The following is a 25,641-nucleotide window of genomic DNA, read 5'->3' as shown; positions in this document are numbered from 1 at the left end:
CTTCATTTGAGTCCTTCAAAGGCTGTCCTGCCCGCTGGCCTCACTCTCTCCATGCCATAAACTGCTCAGATCCTGTGGGTGAGGCCTAAATCTCTTGTTTGCCGCTATCCATGGGACAGAGTCATTTTCAGTTCCAATGAAACTCAACTTATCCACTCAGGAAGTGGCATTAAGTACCAAACAGTGGCCTATTTACTCAATGGCATCTGCTGATAAGTATCTGTTTACCAGGCAGACTTCAAAGCACTGCACCTGTATATATGGAGAGAAGGAGGAACTAGAAGCAATCTCAGCCCTGGTGTCTCAGTGAGAAGCTTGGAGATCCACAAGCAACAGGTAAGATGAATGCTCCATTGATCCTCTGCACCTTTCAGAATTACAGGGATGTTTTCACTGAGGTGTTCTGAGTGACACCAAATAGACAACAAGAGCAAAGCTTGGGTTGTCTATGATGTCACTCAGAACCAGAGGTGAAAAACATTCCTTTAATGCACTTTTTACCCATCTATAGTTTCATATTATGTATGGCTCCCAAACCTACCTGCCCCTGCTTTCAACTGCTACAAAGGGGCATAGGAGTAATGTGTGAGCCATATATAGCATGGTCTCTATTAGGTATCTCTGTCAAAAGGTAAGAAAAGGTAAAAAGGTACCTGCCATCCTTGACCAAACCCCACCAACTTTCCTTGCCTTATGTCCCTCTGCTGCAGCTGCGCTTTCTGATTTCATTTACAGCAGACAAGAACAGCTGCTCTGATAGGCTCTCAGAGAGCTCTGTCATCCTGGGCTGGAAGGCATCTATGACATAGCAACAGTGAATAACAAGTTTTGTCATCAGCTGTTGTTGCTGCGTCACGGCAGTGAGTTATGACATTTGGAAACTGAAATAAAGGATAGCAGCTCTTTATGAAACCCATACATTACAAACTGAAATATCCGAGCAAGCTGATGTGTAAATAACGAACCAGCCTGTCTTAACCTGCTTTGACTTTTTAGTGTGTCTAATCAGGTCAGTTTTTGGTTGTTTTTGCCTTCACCATCGAGAGGTAGAGTTCAAACTGTGTGGCCATTTAGTTCTTGGCATCTTCCTTAGGGATGGGTACAAGGAAGGAATATGAGGGATGGCTGGTCCCATGGCTGTTGCACAGATTGAACAAGCATTAATAATGGCAATAATAAACTGTATTTTTATAGCATCTCGTTCCAAAGTGTTGCACCGCTAAGTACTGTAAACGAAAAGTGCCACAGATAACCAAGGTATAGGTGAAAGGGCAGATTCACAAACTGCATTTTGTATTGCCTTATTAGTACAACAGTAGTACAAAATATTTAATTTACAAAGTTATGTGCGGAGACTTCCTCTTCAGCTTCTCCTAAAGGGAAAGTTTATAGAGGAGTTTAGGAAGGTACAGGATACCAAAAACACCTGCGCAAAAATTACTGTTCACAAACTGCACCTCTACAGTTGCTACAGCCAAAAAGTTATCAAAACAATACTAAGGGGCAGATTTAAGGAAAGTGGCCCAGCACCCAGTGCAGTGCCACTTTCCTTGCGCCCCTTAGCATCCCCCTAAATCCACCATGTGTGCACTGTATCTAAAATACGGCGCACCAAAAGCATCAAAACTTTTGACACAATAGATGTACTGCTCAGGGTTAGCACCAAAAGTTTGGGGCTAACAATGAACTATAGATAGGGTCCTGTTGCAAACAATGGTGTTCCCCCTTTTAATGCCTGCTCTGAGCAGGCTTTAAAAGTGCCGAAAAAAATGACGCAATCTCTTAGATTTCTTTGCACCATTTTTTTGGCCCACCTAACAGGGGAATTCCTCCTTTGCATACATTATGCCTGGCGCAGGCCTAATGTAGCACAAAGGATTACAAAGTGGCGGAATGAGTGCATTGCGCCACATTGTAAATATGGCTTGGGGAAAAGGCCACCTTTCGAGCCGCCTTAGCCTAAAAAAAAAAGATGCTAAAGTGGTGCTAGGCCTCTTAAATCTGGCCCTAAATGTTCTCCTTCCCAGCCTTGCAGTGAGTCTAGCACCACACATGGTCATGCACAGATACTGCAACACACCCCGTAGAAAATAATGGAGACACATACTTAATATAACATCTCCTAGGAAATAATATAAAATAAATTATCTTACATTATTCTTACTCAAAGCTCCCAAAAACCATCTCTCTTTTACAGGGATGAAACATGAATTGCTGGAGGAGCATGCCAGCATTCAAATGTCGAACTTTGTCAAATTAGCACGCTCACTCAGCGCAGGGTGCTGTTAACTCAAAGTGATTTATTCTGCAAGTTAAATTTAAATATTTTATATTTTATAACATTATTGATTAGCTTTTGTTTAAAAAAATAATTAAATCAAACTTTTAATAAAAATGTAAAAGTATTTGAATTAACATAAAAACACATTATTTCAATTCAATTTACTAAACATTAAATATTAAAACTCTAGTGAGGTTGTTATTTTTTTAGGTTAATAAAATAATATTTTATTTATTAAACATTTATTTTGATGGGTCATGTGCTGCAGCATTTTAGTGTATCCATTGTAGATGAATAACACTTATTTTACATTGATTTGCATTTTTATTTAACACTGCAGTATTTGCAATACACTTAGGAAAAAATAAACTTTATTATCTTTTCCTACACTCTCCAACAGGGAGCTCTCCGCCCTTTGAGTACTGGTATTAACTTTACAGTAGTAAATTCTATTTTTAATGTCACCACCCCTGAACTGAGGAGGTGGAGATATGTAAGTCTACATTTAGGTGTAAATCGACACTTGGAAATAGTGAATATAAAAAAAGTGTAGACCTACACCTAGGTGTAATGATAAATCTACACATTTATGTTTACTTTTGTGAATCAGGCCTAAAGCGTCATTGTGGCATCCACTCTCTTAAAAACAGGGCAACATCAGACTAGGCAACACTAATTACCACACACCCATAAAAAAGAGCAAAAGCTGCTTAATTAGGACAGGACTGCATGCGAATGAATTCCAAAACGTTAACAATCAAAAATTTGCCTCAATATCCTATTGTTTCCTCACTGTTAAGTCTCCCAAAACCCCAAACACTCGCCTCTCAAAAACAACTCATATCATCAATCAGCCATCCTCATTCTTCCATGCACTTGCCTACCCATTCAAATTGCTCACACTTCCACCAGTCCTTAACCTTTTGACGCTGCCCTCCTTCTTTTATCACAGGTCATAACGCATCTTACTTACACTCCCACCTGCAGACCTCCACCATGAGCTGGACAGACCTGCGCCAGGTCTATCTAACCCAGTCCAAACAGCGACTCCTCATCTCCCTCCCGGCCTGTAACCTGCCCTGCTGAGGCAAACTTACTTCCGGTCCTGCACAGACCAAAGGTGACCTAAATAGCGCCCAAAAATAAAGCTACAATCATAAACACATAGGGAGGGTGGGAGAAACAGACCTCTAGCCAGCCTGCCCACAAGAGAGAAGGATGTGGTAAAGAGTGCCAGAAGCTTCACCTAGCTTACTTTATGACCTCTTCCAGGTCCCCCACACCCATATAATACCCACCCATCACCAATCCCCTTAACCATGGGAAGCACCAATTGTCCGAAAATCCTGGGGGAAGACGCCACATATTCTTTCATTCCTCCCATCCCCAGGTGCCCCGTTTCACTTGTAATGGTAATCTGGCATCCATGTTATATTTGCACCCCGGGCATCTTCCTGTAGCCACTGTGCTGTGGCGCTGTCCTAAGCCTAATGTTGGTGTTTTTCATGTCTTCGCAGAATGTACGCACTCGTGGCCTTCGCCCTGCTCACGTCTCCAGTGCTAACTTCTGAAAGTAAGTATTTTGGTTTCCTTTTTACTGTCTTATTCTTTGGCGGGCAGAGGCTTAGTCGACAGACAGACCAGGATCGCTGAGACTGTCACATACATCACAGAACGAACATTGAGGGGTGAAGAGCAGTGTAGGATTCCGAATATGTACATTTCCATTGAGTCATACTGCAGTGTACTGATATTTAGCCTGTTTCTGGGTGATCCTAGTTTAGCAAACAAGGAGCAGAGGTACATGTAAACAAAACTATGTGCCCAGGATCACATAGAGTATTTGTAGACACTCCATCACCGGTACTGGAAACGCTATTCCATTAAATGGCAGCAGTATACTAGCTATTGGTTGCCTGTTTACTGTTGTGTATAGTTTTTGAGCTAGTCAGTAATAAACAATATCACATTAGTGCCTCTTCCCTACTGCCCTGTCGCTCAGGGGGTACATGTACAGCTAGATGTTCTAACAAAGCCTCTGCCCCATCTTGCCATCCTTTACCCCAATTTATTATCAAATCAGTCTTATGGTCTGTGTAGTGCACCACCGCTATCAGCTGATAAGCAATAACAAAGCCAATAGGTCTGGCTTTTTCTTTGGTGAAGTGTTTCATAATATCTGGTCAACATTGTGTACCTTGCCCCTAGCTGCTATAGAAGAAAAATCCAATAACTAAGCAGCAATTTGGGCTACAGCAATGTGCAAGCAATGAGTAGGGCTCTGTTCCCAAACAGACTACATTAGCAGAGGTAACCTAAACCTTCAAAGAAGAATGTTAAGAAAAGTTATCAAAAGATGAAGTTGCAATGTAAGTGTGAACCTCAAAGTTGTTCGTAGACTGGCATTCCTTAGTAAGTACTTTTGGTAAACGCCTGCATGTATGCCTGCATGTCTTGACTTTGTGATAAAAAACTGCATATCCAACAACATGTTATGGCAACAAATTAAAACAAATTAAATGAAATAGTGTTGAGTAGCATTCTGTTTGTATGACAGTCTGATGCATCCAAATAGCAATCCCTCCGTAAACCAAAAGTCCATAAACAGCAAATAAAATGGCATTGTGTCAATAAAGTAAGTGCATCAAAGATCACACTGATTCAAATCTACCAAAACGTCTACATGAGCCTCATTACAAAAGCCCACTTGGAACACAAATGGCACATGAAGGCATCCATGAAAACCCACAGACTTGACAGAAAGACCATCCATACATTGGCAAACCATGAAAAACATCTAGTAATAAAAGCAGAAGTGGGCTGGCCCAAAGCCCAATCTCATTCTTTATTTCTGAGAGAACTTTTTTGAAGAATTGATTACATGAGGGAACCTAAACAAATAAAGCTATCAGATGTTAAAAACCATAGAGAAACGCCAATGCCCCATTGGATTTATTTGAAAATAATGAGGCATTAGAGAGAACCACTGACATTAAAAGCACATGGCGAGGGGGTTGTTGCTCAATCAGTCATGTCCCATAATAGGTAGTAAGATTATAAATTGACTATCTTGAAAAAAATGCTGTTTCAGATTGACTGAGCACAAAGCTGTTTGAATGGGGGAGGCAGGAGTAGAGAAATAAGGGGAATAGTTAGAAGCCCTTGGTCCCACTGTTGCTTCACTTTTTGTGATGCAACAGCAGGACAAACCTTTACATCATATCTATAAGGGCACGCAAAGTCACTTTGAATGGCTTTGAATGGCCTCATAGGTATGGAGTAAGGCAAGGCAGTGCAAATCGCTGTGTTGCCTTACTCTGTGCAAGGGAGGCACTCCCTGGATGTTGCGGTGGGTGTTCTCATGCAACACCCATGGAGTCTGATGCATCCCCAGATTTACAAGACCTTATGTCTCCCCAGGGGAAGCACAAAAAGGAGAAGTATCACACATAGAAAGAGAGAAAAGCCCCCCAGGATTGTTTTTGTGCAGGAAGGGACACCTTCCTGAACAAAAAACAATTCTGCCGACCGTGCAGTCACCCTTACACCATGGTGCAAGGGTGCCTACATTGGCACTGGCTTCCAAAATGGCACCTGAGCAATGGGAAAGGACAGGAACGTGCCATATGCCATAGATGCGTGCCTGCGCATTCCTGTCCTTTCCCTTTGATGAAGGGCAGTGTAGCAAGGTGACTTGCTGTGCTGCCCTGCGTCAAAAAGCCCATAAATATGGGCCTAAATGTGGGTGCTGTCTAGTATTTTTTTCTGTGCAAAATGCATCCTCACATCAAAAATTAACGCAAGAACACATTTCACTAAAATATACCACAAAATGACTGAATGACATTATGCATAATTTTGACAAAATTTCATGTTATTACACAAAAGCAAACCATAAATTTTGCACATCCCTAATTTAAACCACGATTTTCAAGTAACTTTACAATACAAGCCAAAGGATGTATGCACAGAGGCAGTCATTAAATATTCCAGTACCATAATGGTGTGCTTGGCAAGGCTACTCATCAAAGATTTCAATTCTACTAAAAATGCATACGTTTAACACACATTTAAACAAGTGTGGCCATACAGTTTTACCAGGAGCGGCCCCACCGTTATGCCGGATGAGCATCGCTCCACTGCTTCAAAGGCAACAGAAAAACAAAATGATAACTTACTATCATCTTTTTTCCCACTGAGTCTGGGGTGGGGTCAGCACCCTCTGCGTCAGAGGGAGAAGTAGTGTTGCACTCTAGTGTGCTTTGCAGTTTGGCTGGACAGCCAAAGTGACATGCGCACTTAGAACTCTTCACCCCAGCTGTCCATTCATCCTGTTCAGGCCAATCCTGACGCTTCTCTCATGCTGTAAGCATCTGGATTGGGTGGGGAAAGGAGCAGGGCTAGCACCGAGGCAGTGGGAGCGGCGGAGGGGAGGCAACAGGTAAGTCTATATTACAACCCAACTATGACTGCTCGCTGCCTCATTAGCCCTTCCTGGCAGTAGCCGACACTGAGATTTACTGTACCCTTCTGACATATTTCAAGCTGTATTTATCATCCTTTCTCATTTCTACATTCCACCTCCTTTAACGTTCTCATCTTTCCCCTACTACGTAGTTTTGCACGCTTATATTATGACTGAGTATTTATTTGGTGGGTTCACAGTAGGGAAATGAAAGCTTACAAAGATCACATACTCTAAGTCAGTAGATGGCAGGGCTTTCCCTCAAATTAGACTGTTGTTATAAGTGGTTTTACAGGCACTATGTATCCATGTCACCAAGAAAAAGAGCTAAAATGTCTACTTAAAATAAAACATTGACTCACAAAATCTTTGTCAAAATGTTTGTCCCCACATATCAGCTTGTCTTCTTCTGAAAAAACACACATGTTGATCTAAAATGCCAGCTTTTCGTTTTGGTTAAATAAGCTCAAGTTCTCCGGAAAAGCATTTAGATTTGCAAACAAAAGCGATTCATTTTGTCCCAAAAGCTATTTGGATCGAACGTGATTCACATTCCCAATGGTGTTGGAATGATTTTGAGTGGGGGTGCTGGCCAGCAACTCAATGTGCTAAATTCATAGGGGTTATAAAACATTCAAATGCTGTTTAAATAGCAAGTGTAGCTAATGAAGGATTCCCATTGTGTGTGTGTGTGTGTGTGGGCAGAGGGTGGGTAGTGTGAGATTCAATAAAGCATCTGGGAGCAATGATAAGAATTACAAGATTAAAATGTGGAATGTTGGTTACTGTCTTGAATTTGCTTTTAGATCAGGACCCTGACTTGTGCGAAAAAAAACACACTTTTTCCTAGCACAAACTTTGTCAGATTAAACCTGGTAGAATTTGTTGGTGAAACAGACACAGATAGTTTTATTTACACCAGTGCTATAAAACATTGGCTTATTAAAGCCTTCCACTTTAACACTCTTGTACTGCAGTGCTCATAGGGTCATGTTACAAAATGGCTTTGCTTTTGAGTCAGAAAAATGAAAAGTAAACAATGTGTTAAAAGATGCCATCTGAGATGTGAAAAGCTGTCTTTGAAACAGCATAAATTGCTACAACACGAAAGAGCAAAGTCTCTTTCTTGTTAATTTTCAAAATTAAATCCCAGGTTATCTGGGGCGCAGCCCTACTTCCAGCGCCATTACACATTCCTGTGCATCAGAGTTACAAGATGCTAATCAACAAGTGCAAGGGATACCCGCTTGATTCCAGGATGTGCATAACAAGCAATCAGTGCCCACCACATACCAGTGGTAACTGCTGCCATTCTGTCTTTGGCCCAATTCAGTTTTCTCTTTTTCCGTTTAACTATTCTTTCATGTTTATTTATTTTACTCTTACTCTCATGCTTTTTTTTCTTTCTTCCTTCCTGGCTCTTTTACTACGTGCTTCCATGAAGTATCCTTTCACACCTCCTTCCTGTACGTTTGTGCAGGGCTTCCCTCTCTCGGTCCTTGCAGGGTTATCTCACATGGTTTCTCTTTGTCTAGGATCTTATCCAGGTCCCATTACTCTAGGTTCTTATAGGGTTTCCCTCTCTCTCGGTTCTTGCAGTGATTCCCTGGCAAGGTTTCCATCTCTTTGGGTTCTTTCTGGGTTTCCTTCTCTAGGTTCTTTCATAAGTTTCCTGTATCAACCTTGCTGCATTTGTTTTCCCTGTCTAAAACTCTAAACGGGGTCAAGAAATATTTTCACCCTATCAGGGGGTAAGAGCGGTTAGCATGACTGTCAATCAACATTTAATTAGCAGTATGACCAAATTTGGCCACACAATGAAAACCCAAATAGGAAATACAGTAAAGGGTTTTCTTACAAATGTACACTCAGATTAATATAAAGAATTCTCAAAACCAGGCTATAAAGATACAGTATCACTATCGGGTGACCAAAATGTTGCTAGAATCAAAGTATGATCAACATGAGACTATCTAAACACTCAATGAAAACAATACAGAACAATAAAAGCAAGATCTGGTGCTCCGAAAAAAATGCTAACCAACTCTAAATAGCTAGATATGCAACGAGGAGCCATCAAAACACAGCAAGTGAACAGTTTACATGTGCTGGGCTAAAAAATATGGGTGCAAAAGGGAAAAAGGAAATAAAGGACAAAAAGAAGCTGGAAAAATGACATCTGGGGCAAAATGAAGCTAAATGAGGATGAAAAAGACAAGTAAAAAGGGAAAGTGCCAGCATCTCAGAAGCTCAGTCAAGGGTATTGTCATGGGTCAAAGAAAATCTAAGTCCTCTCAGCAAGCATTTCGGAAGTGCAGGGCAAGGACAAAGAGCTCTATACCTCGTAAAGTCCAAGGGATCTCTGCTACTCCACCTAACTGTAAACAACAAATTAATGTTCAAAGTGAATGATGGTTTGTCCACTGGTAACGCCTTATGGATTGAAAGATTTAATTGTCCAATCATGGCACATCATCCGACAGGCATCTGCAACATCTAGGCAAGTTCCCAGGTCTGTCATGGGAAGGTATCCATCTTTGCTCTTCTGTACAATTTTGCAACAATTATGAATTGAGTGAGCCAATTTTCACATTCACTACTTCTCCATGTACTGTCCTCTGGGGTACTTTCTCAGGCTCTCTATGAATAAGACAATAGCACATCTATTTCAAAACTACCATTTTATGGGAAGGACATCGGGAAAGAAATGACGTTAGCAAAGAGAAAACAGATTTCCCACGTTTAAGAAGTCTGAGCCATACCAGATCAATATGGTTTAACTAAAGCAAAGCAGAATTTAAATGGCTCATTTTATTCACATTAAGCAAAATGTATATGAATGTTTCATTAGTAAATCTTGTCTAATGTCATATTACATTAAATTACAAAAAGCAAAATAACTTGTTGATGCATGTCAGTAAATAGCCTGTAACTTTTAATACACATCCATCAAGAAATTAATTATTGTTTCAATGGTAACTATTCTCTAAAATCGTAAGGAAACATGAAATCAAATTAAACAATTGTATTGCAGTTAATATGGCTATACAGCACACATTTAAACCCTTCACTACAGTAAATGCACCTTAATATAGACTTTTTAGAGCATAATTTTAAAATTAGCTTGTCATCAATCACCACAACATAATGTAAATATGGTCAAGCATAGATCAAAAGTATGGCGTCAAAGGTGACAGCCAAATCTCAGCCACGCCACCTCTCTATAGGTACTTGAATCACTACCCTAGCATGATTTTCTTCAATCTGGGTTCTGGCAGGGCTTTCCTGTCTCTAGGTCCTTGCATGTTTTCCTTATTTCTGGATTACTGCAGGGTTACCCTGACAAAGTTTCCTTCTCTCTAGGTTCTGGCAGGGTTACATTCACTCTAGGTTCTGGCAGGACTTCCTTCTCTGTAGGTTCTTGTGGAGCTTTTCTTACGGTGAGGGTCTTGCATGTCTTCTCTTCCTCCAGACTCCTATACCATCTCCTTTCCATCAGTCTTCTTCAGTGCTAACTCCCTGCAGATTCCTATTCCTCATGCCTCCGTCTATGTCACTGCAGTGCTCATTGCCAAGTACTTGCAGTGTGACTGCCCACAGGCTGGGCGGCCTCTACCATTAAAGATGAAAATTATAACCCACAGATAGCCTGATGCATGCTCCTGAAGGTGCAGTAACTCAGCAAAGCAAAGCTCTTGCCAGGCTGCTTTTATAGTGACAAAACCTACTTGGACCAAAGACAAATATTGAGAAAAACAGCAGCAGAACTTCTGTTACCAGAGCCTTGAGTCAATGAAGTGCTGTGCTACTCAACTTACTATTACTACAGAACTACTCCCAAGGGAGTGAATACTATGGAAGGTCAAACCTAATGCATTTGTGAAGGCTCTTTGTATGCCTCTTCAGTTATAAAATATTCTGCCAGTCCTTTGAGGCAATTTTACCTTAGCTTATGTGGTATCAAATCTTTAGGAGTTAAGACAGTTAACCCTGGTTGACTCCTTTGTTAATTTGTCTTTCAGTCAAATCTCGCCTGTCTTCATTCAGCGGGGAGTTTGGTGGAGGCTCTGGTGTTGCATTCACGACCTCTGGTGAGCACTTGAATGGGCCAATTACAGGCCTGCGCATCCGTGAGAGCACCAGTTACATCCTTGGGTAAGACTTATATTATTGAATCACTATCCTACTACCAAAAGTACACAATTGAACAATCTCCAGCCTAGATTTGAACCTTACAGATTTTTCTTGTTCTTTGTTACATGATTAAGTAACATTTCTAGTTTGCGTACTCGGCTCTCATCAATCAATTACCAAAAACATGTGGTTGGAACTCTTTTCCCCTGGGAACCATGAGGCTATAGTTACCTTCATCGAGGCACATATTAGTAGAGGTGGAACATGTTCTTCCCCTCTCTGCCCTTGCAATTGGTGTCCAGCTGATGGTTTGTGTTTTTTAGGATCATGAGTTACTCAGTTTCTTGATCTAGGCTAAATTACTTGCTGTAATTTCTCATTATTTGGAAATCACTTGATCACCAAGGGGCATTAATTCAGCCATGGTCGTGGGCAGAGGTTGGTAATCCAATAGATTTACCCCATCCTTATTGTCTAATTGATAGAGAGGAGATTATCAAACTGGATCAGCAGTATGAACAGCCAGTCCGCAGCCATTCAATTTCTAACTATTGCTTAGATTTTATGTCTCTCCAACTCCACGCCTTACTGCAATTCCATGTGTAAACCTTAACTCAATTGCTTGCCCTCAGATCAAAACATTGCTCCTTGGAGCAATTAACCAAAATCCTGTTGCTGATTTACTTTTCCAAATACATTAATTTTCTAGTGTTTTACCAAATATCTTCTTTAAATAGTTTGGGGATGGGTAAATAGTAATACAGATTGGTTATCTCTGCCTTGACCGTTGTTTCTGCATTTTAACCACCACATTACACAGGAAGTTCTTCTTTCGTTGTTCTTTCTGTCTTCATCATCTCTAGAACAAAGAAGATGAAATATACATGAGGATATTCCCCTCAATCAACGTTGAGGAGGTGTCCCAAATTAGCTATTTTTTTTCTGAAAGGAGACTGATTTAATTTGCACAATTGAGCATGTTAAAATAGGTTCCCATTTTGAATATGGTGGAGACAGTGAAGGATAATGGGAATACCGCTCTGCCTTAGTACACGTAACCCAGTAGTCCCTGCTCCCTCACCTCCAGCACCAAGAGGAAGGAGACAATGCTCACCCCTGCCAGTGGTCCCAGGCACCCTCCCTGCCCACAAATCGCACTGGCATCCCTGCTGACATTTGCCACCTACTCATTGCATGTGGCAAATGACAGCAAATTTGTCCCTGGAATCCGGGAAAACAGGTAAAATGACCCCGTAATTCCAAGTCTGCATGGTTATCCAACATTCCGAGGGCAACAGCTCATATTGGCTGGATTTAGGTTTGGGGATTCTGCGTAAAGGCCCACAGTATCCCTGCACACAAATACGGACAATTCATACTGAGGGTGCATAGTGGAATACCCCGACATAAGCAGCATTTTCATTGACCTACCTTACTGAAGTCAAGCTTCAATTAGATTGGTACCTAGAATAAAATCTGGAATACTAGAAGCATAACAATAGAATACTAAATAGCTGAAGCCACTCCTATTCTACTAGCGGTGCAGACATCCTTGATCACAGCAATTGTTCAAGATGACTGAAGTAAATAGCCCTGAAGTACAGCCTGGACGTAAAAGCCTACGATCCTCACTTGTGGCCCAGGCCATTCCCATCCTGAAAAAAAGTAGGACAATAAAAATCCTAGGCAGCAGTGGTGCTGCACGAATGTTAGGCTTGAGATCCTTATTTTCCACTTTCTCCACTTGTTCTTCCCTGCAGTTCTTTCACTGTCTCTCTTCTTTTACGGGTGAGCAAGGCACCCCTGTTTTCGCACTGCTACTGAAGCTCTATTCAATCACAAGAACATTGGAGCTTGAGGTCTAGGAGTTCATGTGGAGTTGTATTGGGAGAATCGAAATGAAACTGCATTGCAAGACGATCGACAGCAGTTCAGGGTCATGTGTCTAAGGCAGGAGGAGACACCAGAGACTGGGAGCAAAGATAATGTATCCGAGAGCAATGGCATAGGTAGCGCTGAATCTAGCATGAGTGTGAACAATACAAGGCTCCACTCACGAAGGACAGGGTGTGGCATAACGGCCGAGCTGCCGACATCGGAGCTTGGGGAGGCAGGTTAAAGCCTTGGTTTCGACTCAGCATCCTGTGATTCTCTGCAAATGACTTAATCTGCCCACAGTTCGCACCTTGAGACCCTCACGGGTGATTTGATCCCGGGTTTTATGTTCTTGAATAATAGGGCTGGATATTCAATATTATGAGAATAGGTGCTCTGCTCCTGGATAATCGTGTAGCTGTTTTGTGTTAGAGAATGAAGGAGGGGATCCATGGTAACATGAGTAAGTTACTGAAAAATGCTGAGAAGTTTGGGCTACCTTTCGTAAGGGAGAGAGCAGGTGGCCTATTTGAATGACAAGTTGACTGTTTTCGAATAGTGCGATTCTGAGATGAAGATGGAATTGGAAAGAGGTGGAAAAGGGCAAAAGCACCAACTTCCCTTCACTCAAAATACCCCTATTCTGTAAGTTAGGTTTGTTTACTATGTTTCACGCACCAAGCACTTTATCAATATCTGGCAAGAAATTGGTTCAGACCAAATTTCACGATTTTTGCCACTCTAACAAAAGCATTATCAGGGAGTACATACTGCGCTTAGATTGCCAGAGGTACCAGTGATCTATCTAGCTCGCTCTACCCCTTCTTGGTGCGAGAGATTGCTCTTATTCCGTTTTAGGGCAGGTACTGTGTGGCGTCCTCTTAGTTTTTCAGAAGGCACATTGAATCAGGGAACATGCAATTTGGCCTGTCCTTGTGAAAGTTAATCGGAACAAACCTTGTCACACTATATGGTCTTTTGTAAATGATATAGAGGTCCATTTGTACTTTATTTAAAGCCAGCCTTAAAACATCTCCATTTTACGAAATGCAAAGATGATGTTATTTTATTTTCAGCTTTTAGGAAGCACAGATGTATGTTTTAGTGTGTGTTCCTTTCTTAAAGTGGCAAAGAGAAGTAGGAAATCAATGGAGGGTTGATTTAGAAGTCTATTCCCAGTTTATACCTGTTTTCTTAGTCAAGATAAATATGATTGTTTTACCGCTGTTTAATTTTGGTAATGATGCATAATACTGCCTTTTATGGTTTTATGCAAAACCAATAAAGATGAACTTGAACTTGACCTTGAACTTCACTCAAAATTCCAACAGAAAATGAAGGAGTTGAGAATCACAGCAGAAGGAATAGCCATAGGCAATTAAGATTTCAGAGGAGGAAAGCTGGAAAGGACTTGCAACTATACATCTTAGAACTTTTAGAAACCACCCTCCGCCTAGAAGGGCATGGACTCAACCTCAATTGAAAAAGTTAGTGAATCCACAGGATTACATTTTTTACTAACCACCCAGAATTAAACTAAGGAGGGTCACAGAGAAAATCCTTGTAGAAGGCTTGAAAAAGGAGTAAAATAAAACTAGTATTTCCTGTATAAGTTTGGATTCAATATTCGTCACAAAGTTTAGGACAGACAGAAGGGCCAGGAATAGGTGATAACAATATTTAGGCCTATTAAGGTCTTGGCTAAGGTAATATGTCTGACTAAATGATGAAATAAGCAATATCAAGATGCACATCTTTTCTATTAAGGTGTAATTTCCTATCTTCCACAAATTAATCTGGATCTGGAAGAGAAGAGGGAATTGTGAGAAAGTAGCCTCTTTCCAGTATGGTTGCCCCCATTTGTGGCCTGTTTGTCAGTGTGTTTTGACTGTGTCATTGGGATCCTGTTAGTCAGGACCCCAGTGCTTATGGTTTGTGGCCTACTTGCCAATATGTTTCACTGTTTTGGGCAGTATGCTTTACTGTGTCACTGGGATCCTCCTAACCAGAACCCTAGTTCTTATGCTCTCTCTGATTCCAAATGTGTCCTTACATACTGGTAACCCAGTATTTCACTCCAAATTGGCATTCTGGACCCCCATCATAATTTTCTAGTATATGGTACCTAGGTACCCAGGGCATTGGGGTCCCAGGGGATCCATATGGGCTTCAGCATTTCTTTAGCCACCCATAGGGAGCCCATGCAAAGGCTTCTACAGGAATGCCATTGCAGCCTGTGTGAAATAGTGCATGCACTTTTTCACAGCCATTTTCACTGCACTATGTCACTTATAAGTCGCCTATATGTCAGACCTTCAGACTCTGAAGGCTGGATGCAAAGTACCTGTGTGTGAGGGCACCTCTGCACTAGCAGAGGTGCCCTCACGTTGTCCAGGCCCATTTTCCCAGACTTCGTGAGTGCGAAGATGCCATTTTAAGTGTGCACTGTACATAGGTAAATCCCTATGTACAGCTTCACAATGGTAACTCCGAATATGGCCAAGTAAGGTGTCTAACAACTGGGAATTGTACCCCAGTACTGATTCCAGTATTGGTTGCACAATTCCATGCACTCTGGGGGCTTCACAGTGACCCCTCAGTATTGCTATCCCAGCCTTCTGAGGTTTCCCCTGCAGCCCCGACTACTGCCACCTCACAGACAGGCTTCTGCCCTTCTGGGGCTAGTGCAGCTCAATTCCAGGACGGTAGAACAATGCATTTCCTTTAGGAGAGGGGTGTAACACAGGCATGGGAGGGACATCCTCCCAGATCCTCTGGAAATGCTTTGAAGGGCACAGAGGTGCCCTCCTTGCATAATCCAGTCTAAACCGGTTCAGGGACCCCCAGTGTCTGCTCTGGCGCGAAACTGGACAAAAGAAAGGGGAGTGACCACTCCCCTGTCCATCACCACCCCAGGGTGGGGTATTTTACTTACCGTTGGGGTTTTCTTACACTCCCACTGCCCCTCTACACACTACACTTGCCTAGGTGGGAAACCGACTTTCGCATTCCACTATTTTAGTATATGGTTTGTGTTCCCCCTAGGCCTATTGCAACCCTGATTTTCACTGTTTGCACTATTATCTGACTATTTAATTACCTGTTTTTGGTTACTAGTGTATATACTGTGTAACTTACTTACCTCCTAAGGGAGTATTGTCTCCAAATTAATTTTTGCCCTGTGTCACTAAAATAAAATATATTTATTTTTGGTAACACTGAGTATTGTCTTTCATGTGTGTTAGTACTGTGTGACTACAGTTGTATTGCAAGAGCTTTGCATGTCTCCTAGTTCAGCCTTGGCTGCTCTGCCTACAGCTATCTCTAGACAGACTGGCTTCTAGACACTGACTACTGTTATATTGTGTCTGTCAGAATGTCACTAGGTTATGTCTGTCAGAATGTCACTAGGTCATAAGGTCTGTAGAATGTTACGATTTGAATGTGTGAGTGTTCCACTTTCCGGTGAGGAAACGAGCGGCAGCTGTGGAGTGCTGGCAGAGGCTGGGATGTTTCTCCGATATTAACGTGATTGAACGCAACTATAAATAAAAGAAGATATCCTGTTTTCATCTCTCACCGAGAGCCTATTGTGGAATTACTTCGATGTAACACTGGCGACGAGGGAGTCTTATCTACGTGCCTCATCTCGGACAATGTGCTTGAGGAAAACATCCCAACTCCAGATAAGTTCTTTCGTGAATTCAGCGAGCGCAGTTTGTTTACTTTTATTAGCTTATTCCGGACCTTTGCGCTTCAATTAATTTATAGTTTCAGCTGTCGGCAACTCCAGCATTCCTGTATCCTAGCAACAATCTAACTCGCACTCTGCTTGTGCGTTCAAAATCAGCACGAGTCCCAGAATGCGCGCTGCGCGTCCGCTGTCAGCTCCGCACGAGTCAAGTCTTCTAAATCTTCGGTCGCGTTGCACGTCAGCAACCAACAATCTAACTCGCGCTCTGCTGGTGTGTTCGAAATCAGCATGAGTCCCAGTACGCGTGCCGCGCATCCGCTGTCAGTTCGGCACGAGTCAAGTCTTCTAAATCTTCATGCGCGCTGTATGTCAGCAACCAGATCGTACTGTTGGATTTGTCAAATCTTCAATCGTGCTCTCGGACTTAACAAGTCATCACTCGATCTACGCGTCTGCCAAAAGCTTGCTCTTTCAATCTTGGCATGATTCCCAGTACATACGGGAAAAGTACTCAGCAAAAGTTCTCTTTTAATTATGGCACTGCGCTCTCATTGATCCCTTGAAGGTGTCACAAGTCTCATTACTTTCCAGTTACTACAACTCCTTGGTGCCATATACTGTGATTGACACACTCATAAAACATTCACTATGCAAAATGTAGCAGCTCCTCCTTTTTTCCTTTCCAACCCTGGTGAACCTCTTATCAAATGGGGAAAGTGGAAAAAAGTTTTTGAGCAATACGCCAGAGTTTGCGGAATTTCCTTGAGTACGGAGAGGAGAACTGCCTTACTTTTGCACTGCTTAGGAACTGAGGGTCAAGAAGTTTTTGACCACTTACCTGATATACCTGACCACGAAGCATTTAACTTAAACGAATATGAAATTTGTATCAGAAAATGAGACTTACATTACTTACCAAAAGTCAGTACAATATTGGAACAATATTACTTTGGCCAAAGACGACAAGTAAATGGAGAAACTGTTGAAAATTATGTAACTGACTTAAGACGCTTAGCTTCGTCCTGCAAATTTGGTTCATCCATAGATGAGAGAATTATGCAAGGCTGTATCATTGATAAAGTGCGGGATGAGTTGTGGTTGTTAGATGATCCTCACCTTGACGAAGTCATTTCGCTAGCTAAACGTATTGAACACTCCTTAAAGTGTGTTGATGTTATAAAAAGGAATGGTCACAATGATGTGGCTATGGTAAAAGATAATAAATCAAAAAACTTTAGCAATAGCACAAAACCTACACCCCAAAATTATAGTAAGAAAAGAAGATGTTACAGATGTGGGAAGGAAGGCCACTTCGCTAATGATAGCACATGTTCAGCTATCAATGGTGTCTGTCTGTTTTGTAAAAAAAGGGGTCATTTCTCAGTCATGTGCAATCAGCGTAAGTCTAAAGATAGTGTGAATGCTGTTGATCCTCAACTCACGGATGATGACGATGGTTGTGTGTCACAATGTGGCCAAATAGTACTACAGGTGTCTGATTCTAAACCTAATGGTCCTTTGGATTATATTGCGATTGAAGTTAAACGAACTAAAGTACTCTTTGATTCTGGTGCCAAAGCCAGTCTCCAACCAGTTTTACCAAGAGCAACTCAGAGGGTGCATCAAGCTATTGAAATCAGATATTAGACCTTGTGCATATGGTGGGGAACCTATTGATTTACATGGATATTCCCAAGGGTTAATTGAATACAATCAGCGTTACACTTCTGGGAAGATATATGTCTCGAAGAAAGGAGACAGTATAATTAGCTGGTGGCACCAGAAGGACTTAGGAGTCATGTTAGATCCGAACAACGTACCCCCGATTATATTGAAAGACCAAACGACCGTTGGGTTGATTGACAACACTTACTGTGCCTCGGACATGGAGAATTCCCTCTGCCGGATCTTTGCAGAAGTATTTTCTGACAGAATTGGGTGCATGAAAGGTTACTCACACAATATCAAATTAGTTTCTGGTTCTGTTCCTTACTGCAGTAAGGTTCGTAATGTTCCTTTTGCTGTAAGAAGTCAACTCAAAGATGAATTAGAGAAACTGATAGATCAAGGGGTAATTGAGGAGGTAGAAGGAACAGAATGATTGGCTCCGATAGTTATTGCTAAGAAACCTAACGGCAAGATAAGACTATGTGTTGACCTTCGCAAGCTCAACAAATGTGTGGTAGTTGATAAATATCCTCTCCCCAACATCTCTGAGCTACTAACCAGAGTATCAGGTGCAAAAGTATTTTCTACTATCGACCTAACATCAGCATACCACCAAGTATTGTTAGATGAATCCAGTAGAAGTTTAACTGCATTCATAACACCTTTTGGGACATTTAGATTTATCCGTTTACCACTTAGTTTGATTTCAGCTGCCTCTGTGATCCAAAGATTGATGGAACGCAATTTAAGGGACTAGGGGGTGTATGCATCTATCAGGATGATATCTTAGTTTATGGTAAAGATTCCTTACAACATGAAATAGGAATTAGAAATGTTCAAAGGAAAATTTCTGCACATGGTTTAACAATCAAATCAGAAAAATTTAAATTTGCTGTCAAAACTATAGATTATTTGGGCCACACCATAACTGGTGATGGTCACATACCGAAGAAAGAACTAGTTGACACTATTCATGGTCTAGCCTCCCCCACGTCTAAAGAAGAATTGTTGAGATTTCTGGGTATGGCGGAATACTATAGTGAATTCATCAAAGGTTTTGGAGTTCATGCTATCACATGAGAGGTTTGTTAAAGAAAGGAGCAGAATTCACATGGAGTGAGGAATGTGAGAAAGAGTTTGGTAGTATCAAGGAATCTCTATCTTGTGCGCCTGCTTTGAAAGAGTTTGACCCAAATTCACAATCATTCTTAACCACTGATGCAAGTAGTAAAGGATTAGGAGCAGTGTTACAACAAGGTGAATGCACTCCTGAAAACACTATTGCTTTCATATCCAGAAGCCTTAAATTGGCAGAAACTAAGTATTCTGTCATTGAAAGAGAAGCTCTAGCGCTGTTTTGGGCCATAAAGAAATTGAAGAAATTCTTGTGGGGTGGTTCTTTTGTAGTGAGGACAGATCACTAGCCCCTGTGTGAAGTTTTCTGTTCTAAAGGTATTGATTCTGTGTCAGGGAGGATCACCAAGTGGATTGTTGGGTTGCAGGAATATGATTTTGTTGTAAAATATGTCCTGGGTGCTGACAACATACCTGCTGATGTTTTGTCTAGATTGGTTGCACACAATTCTCATCTTCAAAATGATGAGTCTGTAAGATGTAAGATGGAAAATTTAGAACGTGTGTGTGAAGTAGATTTTGAAATAATTTCCGAGGATAAGTGGTGTGAAGAATCTTTATCTGACAAGATACTAACTGAAATAATGGCATGGAATTATTACGCAATGGTTGGAGAAGTATACATCAGGGAAGTATCGGAATGTTATTGGAATGTTAAGGATGAACTAGCGGTGAGTCAAGATCTTCTATTCAGAGGTACGAGGTTAGTGCCTCCACTTAAGCTTAGAGACCAACTAATGAACCAAGGTCATAGCAGTCATACAGGTATTTCTAAGACGAAAGAAAGGTTACGCTCCTCATACTGGTGGCCTGGTATGGATACCCAGGTAGAGCGTCTAGTGAGAGAGTGCGTACAGTGTGCGATTAGTGAAAAGGCTATGAAACCCAGGGTACAACCAATGGTAATTAGAGAAAATCCAAAAGGTCCGTGGACGGACATTGCATTAGATATTGTAGGACCCATTCATGGCGAGAATTCGATCGACTATATAATTGTTGTGGTCGACATGTTCTCTAGATGGCCGGAAGTGTGTTTCACTAAGAGCATTGAGACGTGGAAAGTCATTGAATTTTTTAAGGATTTAATAACCAAGGAGGGTATTCCCTCAAATCTCCTCACTGATAATGGGGTGCAGCTAATATCCAAAGAAATGAATGACTTTTTGAGTGGGTGTGGCATTAAACATAAACTTTGTGCATTATATTATCCAGAATGCAATGGAATGGTAGAAAGATTTAACAGAGTCATAAAAGAGACCATCTCCATTGCAAAAGACAACCAACTGGATTGGAAGCCGGAAGTACTGAAGAAAGTTTAAGTATATAGACACACCCCTCATTCCTCTACTGGTCAAACACCATTTTCACTTTTCCAGGGAAGACGTGGAAATACAATCCTAGAACCTAAATGGGTTAATGACCTGTTAGACAGGAAAAGAAGGAAGGTGATGAAAAGTGATTGGAGACTTAAAGAACATGAAAAGTTGCTAAAGAGTAAACTGAACTTCGATAGAACAAACTGTGTAAAGAAAACAATCATTGAGGTTGGTGATTGGGTTATGATTAAACAACCCTTTGCAAAAAAGGGTGAGAGAAAATTATCATCTCCAATAAGGATTACAAAACTCTTTACCAATGCTGTTAAGACCCAGGATAACAGAATATGGAACTTAAATAGAGTTGTCAAATTTACTAGAGCTGTCAATGGCGCTAAGGATGATGATACAGAAAGTAGTGGTATATGTGCAAGAAGAACATCTTCAAGAAAATTGCAAGAGAGTGTAGAAAATTCCATGAAAGAACCCAATTTGAGGAGGTCAAACAGAAATGTCCAGAAACCCGCATATCTTAAAGACTATAAGATAGAGTGAAACTTCACTTTAATTTTCTTTTACATTCTAATGTTACTTCTCTTGATATTGTGTATTTAAATATCTATGTGATTCATGTGTGTTTAGAGGGGAGGGAGAGGTGTTATATTGTGTCTGTCAGAATGTCACTAGGTTGTGTCTGTCAGAATGTCACTAGGTCATAAGGTCTGTAGAATGTTACAATTTGAATGTGTGAGTGCTCCACTTTCCGGTGAGGAGACGAGCAGCAGCTGTGGAGTGCTGGCAGAGGCTGGGATGTTTCTCCGATATTAACGTGATTGTACGCAACTATAAATAAAAGAAGATATCATGTTTTCATCTCTCACAGAGAGCCTAGTGTGGAATTACTTCGATGTAACAACTACATTTCACTAATAAGGGATAACTGGACCTGGTATAAGGTGTAAGTACCTTTGGTACTCGCTACAAACCAGGCCAGTCTCCTACAGGAATAATTGGTAGCCTAGACAATATTATGTTAGAAGCTGCCTTTAATTGCCCATTATTGCGGCCCCTGGAATATGATTACCTTACTAATAGCCCATAACTTCAACCTTAACTAGGGAGCCATTTTAGGCACCCAATTGAAGAGATGTTCTCTGGCAGCTCAGGGACATTAAAAGTGTTTAATGGAGCATTTATAGATACATGTTTTGTAGGCTAGGGCTTAGTGAGGGAAGGATGGCCTAAATTATGAGAGTGCAAATCAAAAACATATTTGAAAGGATGTCACTGAGCTGGTTGAACTACTTGTTAGTACCTGTTATTCTGGAGATGAGCCACTACGTCCATTCTCCAACACATTCTGTTCAGTTTAGAGAAAGTTTTTGCAGTTCTTTTCAGCCTTGGATGCAAGTTAATCCCTCTTTCTCATTACTGCTCTGCCTTACTTTCCTCTGGTGTTGTTCCTGCTTTGAACATGGTGTTAATATGGGAACCTCCCTTTATCCAGGTTGACCAAAGGTAACGGATCACAATAATTGAAACTGCTTTAATTAATGGCACAAGGATGCACAGTAAAGAAGCAATACCTAAGGTCAGTGTGATGCTCTTCACCAAGTACTGCCTAGGAGTACATGCAAAATAGGATTTATGCAGAAAAAACAGGGACTGGAAAGGTGGTAAGTTAAAGGGTAAAATGTATCTTTGGAAATACAATAGTAGAACCCTTTTTCACAGAGGAATAGGTAAGAAGGGGCTTGAGCACAGCCCTATTCAATATGGAGGCAGCCTTATGTGTAACATATATTGTTTGGTGCCTTTGCATCGACCTTGCCGACTAATGTTTGTGCTTCCACTTTCTGTTCATACTCATTACAGTCTATATGCAGTTCAACTGCCTCAAATTTTCTATGAATCTGTGAGATTGTAAGCTGTTTCCAACTGAAATGTTGGTTTGTTTTGCTCTGATTACAATGTAAGGGTATGCATTACTAATACCTTACAACTGTAAACCAACTTTAAATACTTGCTAGTCTTTGATGTAGTATGGACCTGATGAGGAGGTGGATGAGGGCAAGAGTTTCAAGTCAGTGCCTTAATCTCCAATACTCTGGGACGTATACTCTTCCAGGTCAAATTCCTTCCACCGTCTACTGTATGTGAGTTTTGACCTCATGGTGAGTTTGATACATTTAATAATAAGTGACTCTAAAAACACTGTCCTCCAATGTAGTGATTTTTTTTAAAGTGACAGAACATGCTTGTAGGCCAACTGTTTATGCGCCCTATACAAGCTCGAGAGACAACAATGTAATAATGTTTCTGTTTTTCTCTTGTTCTGTCTCTAGAATCCAAATCCGGTTTGGCAGTACCTGGGGCCAGATGTATGGCAGCACCTCAAGTTCTTATCTGGAGGTCCTTCTCCGCCATGGAGAACACATCATAGAGGCTTCAGGGAAGTACAGCACCTATATTAACGAGCTGATTTTCCTGACAAACCAGGGACGTATGTTCCGTTTTGGCCAGCCCTCTGGTTCTTGCTTTAACCTCTTCCCACTCAACAGTAACACAGTTCTGCGTTACATCAGCGGCCGCTATTCGGGTTCCTACATCACCAGCATAGGATTTCACTGGGATAAGCCCCGTGGCTATGTCTCAAATGGTAATGGATTGGCCCAGGTTCAGGCATCCTAAGGCTGACAAATATCCCAGTATCCTCTTGATTGTATGATTACTTATGGATAAAATGCAATAAAGTCCATCATGAGCACCCTGTCTTTCTTTCGTCTCTTTCTCTCTATGTGTTGCGGGGTCAGCATGTAGCAATATCGTTCGGCCTTTTTGTTTATCATCGTTGTCTATATTTTATACCCCTGCCAGTAAAAAAATGGAATAAGCAGTAAAAGATGGTATTTTTTACCTTTAGAAATCCAAACATTCCAACACATGAAGAAATCCCTTAAGAGCTTGAGAACTGGCTAAATGAAATATCTGTGCTTATGGAATCACACAGAAGGTTTATTGCCATGGCACAATATAATACTGCAAGGGTAACACATTTTTACACATACCAACACTTGACCCTTCCACTAAAGTAAAACATAAACAAATGTTTTCTGAGAAAGGTGGCAACCATATCAGGTGTTTAGTGGAAATGTATTTCAGTTTCTTGACATATCAAATCATTAGCCTTTTTTCTCAGGGAATGAATTATTTGGGAATTAAGAGAGCTGCAGGGCAGTAAGTGATGTCCTAAGTCATGTGGCTCATTCAACTAGCCCTTTAGGCTAAGTGTCAGGTTACTGGCATGTTTACTCCTCTGAAGTATTACAAACAGAATGCCTACCGAGTGGGAGCCTAGTATTATGCCATCCCTTGTACTGATGTCAAGAAATAATTATAGAGTCCCTGGTAGCCTTTTGCTTTTGAGAGAGTTTTGCCATAAACACTGACTGAAGGAAACATTTTTTTCTGCTGCTTATTCGGCAACATTGTCTTGACGTGTAAAATTTGGAAGAGGCTATTTACCTGACTGCTGGCCATATGGTACATAGGCGGTCATTCTGACCGCGGCGGTCGGCGGTCGCCTCCCGCCAAGCGGTTCCCGCCGAAAGACCGCACTGCGGTGAAAAGACTGCGGCGGTCATTCCGGCTTTCCCGCTGGGCCGGCGGGCGACCGCCAGAAGACCGCCGGCCGGCCTAGCGGGACAGCCCCTTCAACAATAAAGCCAGCTCGGAATGGAGCCGGCGGAGTTGAAGGGGTGCGACGGGTGCAGTGGCACCTGACGCGATTTTCACTGTCTGCTAAGCAGACACTGAAAATCTTTGTGGGGCCCTGTTAGGGGGCCCCTGCACTGCCCATGCCTGTGGCATGGGCAGTGCAGGGGCCCCCAGGGGCCCCACGGCAGCCGTTCCCGCCATCCTGGTTCCGGCGGTGGACACCGCCAGAAACAGGCTTGCGGTAAGGGGGTCGGAATCCCCATGGCGGTGCTGCTAGCAGCGCCGCCATGGCGAGTTCCCTGGGCCAGCAGAAAACCGGCGGGAAACCGCCGGCTCCCCTTTTCCGACCGCGGCTTTACCGCCGCGGTCAGAATCACCCAGGAAGCACCGCCAGCCTGTTGGCGGTGCTTCCGCCGCACTCCGCCATGGCGGTCATGGACCGCCAAGGTCAGAATGACCCCCATAATGTCTGCTATTGACACAGCAGCTGGCAAAATAGTACATACTTTCTTCTGTATAGTCAGCCACACGCTAAATATCAGAAATGATGCTCAGTTTGACTGACGGCCAGATAAATAACGTGAAGGAGATTTTTATTTAGTTGCCCATGAAGAAAAAGGGAGCAACAGGCATTGGTAGGGTGGTGGCCATCTTGTAATGGGATGCAAAATGTGAGGCATTTGAAAGTAAGTGCATATGCAAATGTCCAATAATTTGTACAAAGGTATGTTCATGAATACAGCTAAGCTGTTTACAGATGGAAAAAAACAGTACAATAAATTTTGAATAAAATCTTTATGTTATTTTAATAGCCAAATAAGAATTGTAGGAATCAAACTTCTATTTCAAGAGTTTTATGATGTGGCACCTAGACATGTTTTTCTGCAATCTGGGAGTAATTGGCTGTCTGCAAACAATAAACAGTATGGTTTTAAAGCATGCTAAATATCATTTTCAGTCTATAACTTTATTTGGCATATAACATTTAGCCATAAAAGTACACGTTTAAACCATCAGAAAACTTACATACAAAATTAAGAACAACCATAAATAAATTTTTTAAAAACATTCTAAACAATGAATCCTTGAATCCATAGTTACATACCACGATCTAGACATGATTAAGAAAAACGTTTCTCGTACCCATTGCCTTTACGATGTAAAGTGCCACATCATAACATATAACATGAGTATAAAGGCCGTAGATACTTCATAGCAGGTTGATGGGTTCTTGTACTCTGGGCTACAAACAAAGGTTTACTATAAATATACCTAAAATGAGTATAACATTTACAAAACAACAAAAATGAGTTGAGCTTTGTTTGCTAATCCCATCACAAGGACACAAAGTCATATC

The 25,641-nt window shown here is 41.5% G+C and overlaps 1 protein-coding gene across 1 annotated transcript; it reads left to right on the top strand.

Moving 5' to 3' along the window:
* Positions 1-255: 255 nt before the first annotated feature.
* LOC138247267 (zymogen granule membrane protein 16-like) lies at positions 256-23,337 on the top strand. The gene is made up of 4 exons (XM_069201989.1): positions 256-336; positions 3,799-3,854; positions 10,769-10,901; positions 22,913-23,337. The coding sequence occupies exons 2-4, from the start codon at positions 3,800-3,802 to the stop codon at positions 23,256-23,258; spliced, it is 534 nt and encodes a 177-aa protein (XP_069058090.1). The 5' UTR covers positions 256-336; position 3,799; the 3' UTR covers positions 23,259-23,337.
* Positions 23,338-25,641: the final 2,304 nt, after the last annotated feature.

The sequence above is a fragment of the Pleurodeles waltl genome, chromosome 7 (assembly GCF_031143425.1).
Source record: "Pleurodeles waltl isolate 20211129_DDA chromosome 7, aPleWal1.hap1.20221129, whole genome shotgun sequence".
Classification (NCBI taxonomy): Eukaryota; Metazoa; Chordata; class Amphibia; order Caudata; family Salamandridae; genus Pleurodeles; species Pleurodeles waltl.
Note: the sequence above shows the minus strand (reverse complement) of the source record. Positions and strands in the feature narration are given on the sequence as shown.